General features: G+C 38.0%; 1 protein-coding gene across 1 annotated transcript in view; it reads left to right on the top strand.

Moving 5' to 3' along the window:
* Window positions 1–1098: 1098 nt before the first annotated feature.
* Window positions 1099–9141, top strand: part of ADAM28 (ADAM metallopeptidase domain 28) — a gene marked incomplete at both ends in the record, with an annotated part of 47421 nt that continues 39378 nt past the window's right edge. Inside the window, 5 exons of the mRNA XM_080710210.1 lie at window positions 1099–1114; window positions 3288–3391; window positions 6406–6482; window positions 7565–7643; window positions 8977–9053. Of these exons, the coding sequence (XP_080566336.1) occupies window positions 1099–1114; window positions 3288–3391; window positions 6406–6482; window positions 7565–7643; window positions 8977–9053 (353 nt within the window). The remainder of the gene's footprint in view (window positions 1115–3287; window positions 3392–6405; window positions 6483–7564; window positions 7644–8976; window positions 9054–9141) is intronic.

Below are 9141 nucleotides of genomic sequence, written 5' to 3'. Positions count from 1 at the left end.
CAAATGTTCTAATCTTCAAAATGATCCCACTTTAACAAATCAGGAAGCAATCCAGGACAAAGTCTGTTATATTAACTCTTGTTAATGAGCTTTCGCTTTTCTAACGCGAATGTCCAGTAAAACCATCATCATCGTCGTCATCATCATCATTCAACTCAAATAAAACTAACAGTTTTTTTTTCTCTTGATCCAGTTCTTCTGGTCAAAACGAATCCAACATATGAGTTTTGTGGGAGAGAGAAAGCAAGTATTAAAATAAATTAGGAGAAGCATATTGTGTTACACTGTGGATTTGTTTAATCCCTGGATGGCAGTTAGCTGTGTTTGTTCCACTGGCTTTGAAATAATTAACTTGATATTACTCAGCTGGGAAGAGGCTGCCCTATCTCTATCAAACTGGAGGATAAATATTTAGGTCAATTATATCTCTGTATCTGCTGTGTATATTGTTATATCTCAGATCTTTTCGTTCTAAGGGCCTGCTAGCTTTCAGGAAAATAAGAGCCTTTAAGGGAAATTCTATCTGTTTCTTTTAGAGAACTCTCTGTGTTGCAAGAGTTTGGAATGAACCAGAAATCTACTCATTTCCTATGAAAAAGAGTGAGAGGTTCCTTTTTAAATTATTTTTTTGTTTATGCTTTGTTTTGTTTGTTTTGGTTTCCATTTGGAAGTGCTAGCACCAGTGAGTTGGAGATAAATGTTATAGCTAATTTGCCTATTGTGCGTGCATATTTAAGAGCCAGTTGGGAATTTTTGACCTCATGAAACATTAGGATCCAGAGACTAACTGAAAGCACAGAGAGCAGCATATACAGCAGAGAATATTGGTGTGGGATAGCTCCACCTATTTTCTTTCTACTTCTGAATGTGTGTGGTCACATTCTGTTTTTAGAAAGGAGGTCAGGTGGGCAGTATTATTTTATGAAGGAAGCTTACACTTATATTTTCTGATTTAATTGTGTGTGTTATAGATGAAAACTCCGAATGCAGCATTTTCCAAAGAGCTATTGAGGCTACAACATTGGTGAAATATAGCTTCCTGAAGTCAGTATCACAGCACTAATTGCACTGATTAGGTGCTGTGATAGGCCAGGCAACATGCCGCCTCCTTATGGTGTGCTTGTTTTGTGTCCGTGAATTAAGGGAGGCAAGGCAGTGGGGAATTGTATCCACACCATGAGCTCTTTTTGGCATCATATTGTTCTGAAAATTTATTGTTCTGAAAATTTCATTGTTACGAAAATTTAACTAGATGGAAAGAAAATGGTCATTTAATGTTCCTTTGGACTTCTGTGTCTTTTCTGAAAAATTTTTATAGCTAATGCTATAACTCGTCTTTAAAATTAATTAAATAAAATTAAAAATGCCCTGTGATTACCTTCACGAAGCTTGTGGTGTTGTCCCTGAACTATGAAAATGAGATGGTAAGGCTTGTTTTCTTGCAACTGATTAGAACTTACCTATCCAAATGCTTGTGGCCCCTTCAAGGATGTTTTAGGGGATTCTGTATTGATTTGCATAAAATTATGGACAACTTGAACAATGTTTAGAAACCATTTGATATAGCTCTCTTTTTCAAGCAATTTTTTAAAAAATTGAAACTAAGCCCCAATTATTAAGATATTCTAGTATTAGCATCATGGATTCAGATATTTTTAAAATATTTATCGAGAGTAAATCTCAGCTATGGAAAGCAGATCTCTTTTGTTATTTTCATCCCATATTTGACTCAAAGGATTCTTAGCTAATTTAGTCACTTTTTCTAATCTTCCAAAGTAAACTATAATTGGCTCTTGAGTGATGAAACAAAAGCCACTTAAAAATGCTAAAAGTTTTTCATCATTAGGAATTTTTGAGTTTCTGCTTTAGTTTCTAAAAAAAAATTGAGAAATGGAGTTTTTGTTTTGTATACATTATCAAAATGAGCTGGAAGAGTATAGTTCTTCTTAGCGAACTGGCAGAAGATAATACCTGGTGCATTCCTAAGTTGTATTTATTAAAAGGTCAACCATGAACCAGGTTTGGTGGAACACACCTGCAATCCCAGTACTTCAGAGGCTGAGACAAGGGGATTTCAGGTTGGAGGACAATCTTGGACACTTAGTGAGACTCTCAGAAACCCATCTAGACTGTGTCTCAAAACAAAAAATAAAAATGGATAGGTGGTAGGTAGCTGAAAAGTAGAATGCCCCTGGATTCAATCCCCAGTACCACAAAAACAAACGAACAAAATGTCAACCTCAGTAATAAAAGTTTATATTGCCACAGAAGTTAGACCTGAGCTTTAATGAGCAAGGACTGCCTTCAGAGAGCTTCCTGCTCATGACACAGAGAAGAACATAAAGGCTTTCCAGTTCTAGTCTTGGTAAATCATAGGGTTGGGGCTACTTCCAAGCTGAACACCAATGTGGTCTACACCCAGGTGGATATGCAGCCACCTTCGTACCCACCTTCCACAGAGCTAGAAGTAGAATATGTGGACAAATGAAAAAAAAAAAAAAAGATAGGAAACTTCAATGTTAGCTTTGAGGCAGCTCTGAATTTTTCTTAACAATAACTTAGAAACTATACGAAGATGAGCATTTAAGACTTAAGTAGGTTGTATCATGTACCTTCTGATTGTCTCCCAAGGTGACTGCAAATTCAAAAAGTCCTTCCAGGTCCGTGTTTCTGTTTGAATTGTCTGCTTCTCTAATTTTCATATTACTGTATGCAAAAAGTGAAAGTTTATCTGCACTGTTAATGCCAGCCCATTCTAAGAACCTAGTATTGGAATGTTTTCTTCTCATGACTTAGTTTCAAGTATGGCTATTAACAAATCTAAGAAAAATAGATTTGAATCAGAATTGGTATACGTTGATTATTTTGCTTTTATAGCACTGCGTGGTTTCCAAAGTGCTTCTCAATTATTCTGGGACCAATTAGCTTCTCCGAAGATTTATTTGGCTTCCTCTTTCCTTTCCTTTTGCTTGCACTGCTGCTGTTAGGGAGTCACAGCAGGGATCCAAGATGGCAAAGAAAATGAGAAAATAAAAAATAAAAACCTAATGTAACTAAGCAGACTTTTGTAAGCTTTAGTGGGAAAACATTTAAAGACATAGATTAAGGATTTGAGAGACAGTGTGGGTTTCTGATTTTTTTTCTTTTCTTGGTGCAACTGGCCTAGATCACTTGAGGTTTCTGTGTGCAGCATCCTTCACTGGGAATGCTGTAAGGATGACCATTACTGGCCAGCCTATCTCTGTCTACCTAGCTAATCTCTCTTTCATATTTCCTCTTTTTCCCAGTAAGTGCTATAAAAGAATTTCCTAAGACAAAGAAATATCAAGTGGTTTACCCCATAAGACTTCACCCACTACAAAAAAGAGAAGTCAAAGAACCAGAGCAAAAGGTATGTCTTCTGAAATAGGAATCATTTGGGCTAGAGTCATAGTAATATCTGGGTTATTGTACAATACACTAAAATGCCTATTTTTTATGGAGATGCTTGCTGCAATTGAAATACCACCAAAAAGCAGATGAATGGCTCTGTTGACCAAATAACCAGGCTTATGAATGTCAACTCAACATCTCTGATGTCAGGTTTGGCACAATGGGCATAACAAAGACTCCAGGCACATAGGAAGAAAAATCCCACCTACTCATCTTCATGAGTCTGTGTCATTCAGTGATGTTAGCTTCTGATATTATTGTAAAGAACCCAGCTAAAGACTAAGACCAGTTTCTGTCTCCTTTAAGTCAGTTAGGATGAGACTTCTCATCCTTATCTTTGACTAGGCAGGGCCTTCGTCCCTTGTCAATGTTGAGGAAGTTACAGAAGATGAAAATTTGACCTTCATCAACCCTTAAGATTAAGTGAGCCAAGTTTCAGAGGTGGGAAATGAGGTAGGATAGGAAAATAAAATATTAGGTAGAAAGAAGACAAACTGGGAAGGAAAGGGGAAATATATTTTTAAAATCTAGAGATTTTATCATGCTTCACTCACTTCAGTGTCTGTTCTATCTTGGGCAGCAGAAACCTCAATAGGCCCACATCCTTAATCACAGTGGCCCCTCTCCCCACCTAAGATTCCTGAGATGCTTAGTAAACAGAGGATCTATAAGGGAGATCAAGCTCCAGTGCAACCTGGCCACTACCCATCGATGCCAAGAAAGTGAGGATTCTGAGGAGGTCCTGACCGCTACCTTTGCTGTGTGCCCCTACCCACCACCTCACAGAGTCGCCTATAAAAAGAAGAACCGTGAGATTCCAAAGGCACTCTCTCTCTCTCTTGAAATGGCTCACATTCTCCCTTCAATGTATATCCCCTATTTTCCTAAATAAGCCTGTCTTTGTGCCCTCCCCAAAGAGAATTGTGCTGTATGTGTGTAATGTATGTATACATATACATGATATATAATGTATATAATATATAATGTATATAAAATGTGTATATACTATGTATATGAGATATATCATGTTAACTTTGAAACATTTTCAGCTATTTTACCTTGGAGGTAGGTAAATAACATTAATAACTCTCCAGGAAAACACACACCTGCTTAAAAAAAAAAAGTGTCTCAGAGGATTGTTTCCAAAGCAAACTTATGATAGCTAAACCCAGTTTGTCAAAATAACTATTTATCTGCAAAATATTGCCACTAAGTTTGATGAAATTTATGTGCCTTGATGTGTCTTCAATATGGCTTTCTTCAAATGCTTTTTCCCCTCAGTTTCTTAAAAATGTCAGACATGTTTTTTCACTAAATATTTGGAGAAAAATTTGGAGACAGAAGTATTTTTTTTTATCAGAGCTATAATACAATTTCCTCACAACTATAAGTATAAATTTAAGTTTTTCTTTGGAAAAAAAAGTCTTGTGAAACAAAATCATAGGCTAGTTACTGATACACCCTGGATGGCCAGTATTAATTTTTGAAGCAAAAGATTATGATGTAACGGGGTTGATGGTTGTCGTAGAGATATTGGTACTTGTCTAGTTCAACACCAGGATAAATCACTGCAGCAGCTGTCCATCTCTCCATCCATGGCGAAAGTGTATAGGATCTGAATTCAGGAACCAAGTTTGTTAATACAGCTTAGTCATTCTCCTTGTTCAAACTCAGATACACAGAAGCCCGGGCTTCTTTGTCTTCATGTGGAGAGAGTGATGATGCTTGTTAAGAGTGTTTTGAGATTGAATGGATGAAAACTGAGGCGGGATGTACACGTTACTCCATGTCCAAGATTATGTGGGTGTTGCCCTGTGGAGCCTGCCATATTACGCTTCTTGTGACTAATTTTCACAGCAATTTGTGCCTTCCTGTCCCTGGAAATAAGTTAATAAGAGTTCTTTTTTTCACTTCTGCTTCTCAACATAACCCGTTAGTCCACCTTGGTATTTATTCTTTTCTCTTTTCTCAACATTATAATTATTTTTATATCAACACCCTTTTATATGAATTTCTTGCTACTAAAATGTGTGTGTGTGTGTGTGTGTGTGTGTGTGTGTGTGTGTGTGTGTATTTTTGGTTGAGGTACTGAGTACTGAACCATTAAACCCAGGGGCAGTGTACCTCTGAGTTATACCACCAGCCCTCTTTTTCTTAAAAGTTTTTATTTGGGAATAGGGTCTTGCTAAATTGCTAAAAGTCTTGCAAAGTTGCTGAGGCTGGCCTCAAACCTGTGATCCTCCTGTATCAGCTTCCCAAGTACTGAGATTACAGACATGCATTACCAGCCAAAATGTTTAAAGATCAGTCAGCAGCCTTTGGGAAACCAGTTTTGCATATTCTTGAGCATATCAATATATTCCTTTTCGGAAGGCTTGCTTCAGTCATGATCAATGTTATGCAATTTAGCTCTTGATTTCAAAAACATGCTGAATTTATATCCATTTATCTCTATCTATAGTACACCACACATGGTGTGTATGTGTATGCGTGTGTATGTGTATGTGTATGTGTGTGTGTGTGTGTGCATGCATGCACACGTTCATGAGTACCTATGATAGTGAACCCAACCTTTGTAACCTTCTACTTTGGTTTAACACTGTCAATAAGATTAAATAAAGGTATTTTCTATATCTTAGACACATCCCTGCCCCGCCTTCATCTCATCTTCCAACTCCTGTCCAGAGACATCAATGTTTGCCTCATAAATACTTGTTGATCCAAATAAATCCTGGCAAAGCACATTGGTTTTATATTTTAAAGTTTGGATATAAGTAACTCAGGACATTTACCCATTCAATTGCCAGAATTATTTGATCTGCTAAAAGTGGAAGAGCAAAGCACTTGGTATCAGAGAGTCTACCTCTAAAGAAATTCAAGTATGCTTGCTAATGAGTACACAGAGAGAACTCGCCAAGAAAATACTTACACGCACCTTTTAATCACCAGTAAATGTTTTCGCATTTTTTGCAGGAAAAATATAAAACTGAATTAGAATATAAAATGACAGTTGATGGAAAAATTGCAATACTTCGTTTGAAAAAGAGCGAGTAAGTATTTTTATCTCTGATACTGTACTCAATCAAAAGCCATCAGGAAGTGTACAAAATGAATCTGTTACAATGTATGACTCACACAAGCCTTGACTAAGACTCTCACTCTGTCTCTGCCTGTCTCTCTCTCTCTTTATATATATATACACACACAATAAATTTATACACATTTATATATGTATTTATATAAATTTATGTTATATATTTACATTACATATAATATATACTTTACATATATTATATTATACATATATAATAAAGTTAATATATAAACAATATATGTTGAAAGAGGGAGAGAAAGAGGGAGAGAGGGAGAGAGAGGGAGAGAGAGAGAGAGAGAGAGAGAGAGAGAGAGAGAGAGAGAGAGAGGAAGACGTCACTTAATATCCTCAAGTGACTGGCTCTAAGAAGACCCCACATAATCAGTATAGAGACCAGTGTTTCTTTACAAATATTTTTCATCTGTATTTGGTTGAAAACATAGATGAAGAACCCAAGTATAAGAAGGTCTGAGTGTGTGTGTATGTGTGTGTGTTTATCTCACATACACATATACACATATACATATACATACACATACACATATACATACACATATACACTCACATACATATACATATACATATGTGCAAACTTAGCAATAATGCCAGGGGGGCCCTAACTCCTCAGTGCAAGTGGATTCCCAGCTAGCCCCGCTGTGCCACCGTTGTTCAGCCGCTGGTGACTGAGATGAGGTGGGGGGGTGAAGGCACTGTTATCCCAAACTGACTAGAGCCTGGCCCACATCATTCATTTTTACCAACTTGGCCTTCTCTGTTCTGCTTGCTTCTTCCTGAATTCTCTCCTCAAACATGCTTATGAAGTCTCACGAGGGAGCAGGTGCCATTTTACACTGCTCGGGAATGCCCCTGTCCCTCTGACTTCTTGGTTTAGGCAGCCCCTTTGTGCTTGGACTTGTCTCCACAAGTCTGGAGAAGGAGCTGAGGAGATAAAACGTTTCTGGACAACCTGAGAAACTCTCTCTGATCGCTGGACTAAATAATCAGCACCAGTAACCAGGCCACTTTTTCTTTCCCCAGGAATCTCCTTGCACCAAACTACACGGAAACGTATTATAATTCCAAGGGAAAGGAGATCACCACAAGCCCGCAGATCATGGTACAATAGTCGCCTAGATTCTGTCTTATTAGGGGTGTGGCCCATAGGTTTAAATACAGTGTCCTAACCAGGAATATAGGAACGAAACTACATTTATAACCTTGTTTGTTTTTTTTTCAGAAGTGGTGATTACATAATGGATTTTTCTTTTCTTTTTACTTTTCATTCTATTAAGAATAAAGGCATGCCTTAGCAACTCTGGTGGTCTCTAGCTTCCAGGGAGGTGGGCAGGAGTGTGATATTTTCTTTTGAGTCGTTTTGTGGAGTTATTTTTGAGTGCGGTGAGCAAAACACCTCCATCATTCAGTGTTTCTACCACCTCCGGGTCATGTGATCTCTCACAGCCACAGGTCTTTCCTCAAGGACGACTGTAGAATTCCAGCCTCTCCTTAAGTCATTGTGTCCCTCATCCCCCTCCAGAGCCCCTCTTTGCCCACTCTGAGCAGCTGCCCTGTGTGGCAATGCCTCCTGCTCGGAGCTCTCCTTTCTGTTGTCAGCTTTCAAATACTCTCGTCTGTAACAGATACAAGGATTTCCACGCGATCTCATCTGGCCCCAAACAGAAAGGTCCTTCAGGATACACCCACAAGGAAAAATGTTAGGATTGATGTTTTACTCCAAATGGATGTAGGAACTACCATGCTGGTTCATTTTAATCTGGTGAAACTCTTTGGATAAATAAAGAAGTAAAAGTATAATCTGGATAATCCATCATTTGGGAAAAAAGTGGTAGGACATAGAAAAAAGTTAATGAGTCATCTTCTTTTGAAAGAGAAGAATAAATATCTGCTGTATTTTCATTGGTGCATTGTAATTATATATCATTATGAAACTTAGAGTGAAGAGGCATCCATGCCCATAGCACTCAGTAAATCCTCCTCCCAACTCTCAACCTATCCCTTCATCCCCCCTGTGCAAGGCATTGAGATTGGCATTGGTAATTTTGTGTATGTACATGACGAGCACTGAACTCTTTCCTTTGTCAAATCTGCCTCACCCCCTGGGGGCCCCTTCCTCACTCCATGAGTGTTTCTCCTCCTTTGCCTAAAGTTATTTTTGTACCCCAATGTGACTAAATGTATTCCTGACTCAGAACCACTAATATGTATTAATATCTTGTAAGCATTTGGGGTAATTAATACTAAAGATTTTATCACATAAAAAGCTCATCTTTAATCAGTTTCCAAGCATCTTTGCGTTGGCTTTTGTCCAGAAGAAATAGTTGAAAAGTAGCATAGGTCCTGGTTCAAGATTTCAGTTCAAATTTACCAGGTAGTGCAAAACCAGTGTATGCTTCCCTTGAACAAATCCCCTTTTCCTTTTTTTTTTTTAGGATGACTGTTACTACCAAGGACACATTGCAAATGAGGAAGTTTCTGACGCCAGCATCACCACATGTAGGGGTCTGAAGTAAGACTTGTAAACATTCTGCATGTACCAGTGATGATGATGATGGTGTGTGTGTGTGTGTGTGTGTGTGTGTGTGTGTGTGTGTGTG

The sequence above is a fragment of the Muscardinus avellanarius genome (assembly GCF_963383645.1).
Source record: "Muscardinus avellanarius genome assembly, chromosome: 14".
Classification (NCBI taxonomy): domain Eukaryota; kingdom Metazoa; phylum Chordata; class Mammalia; order Rodentia; family Gliridae; genus Muscardinus; species Muscardinus avellanarius.
The sequence above is the reverse complement of the archived record's forward strand: the minus strand, read 5'-3'. Positions and strand labels throughout refer to the sequence as shown.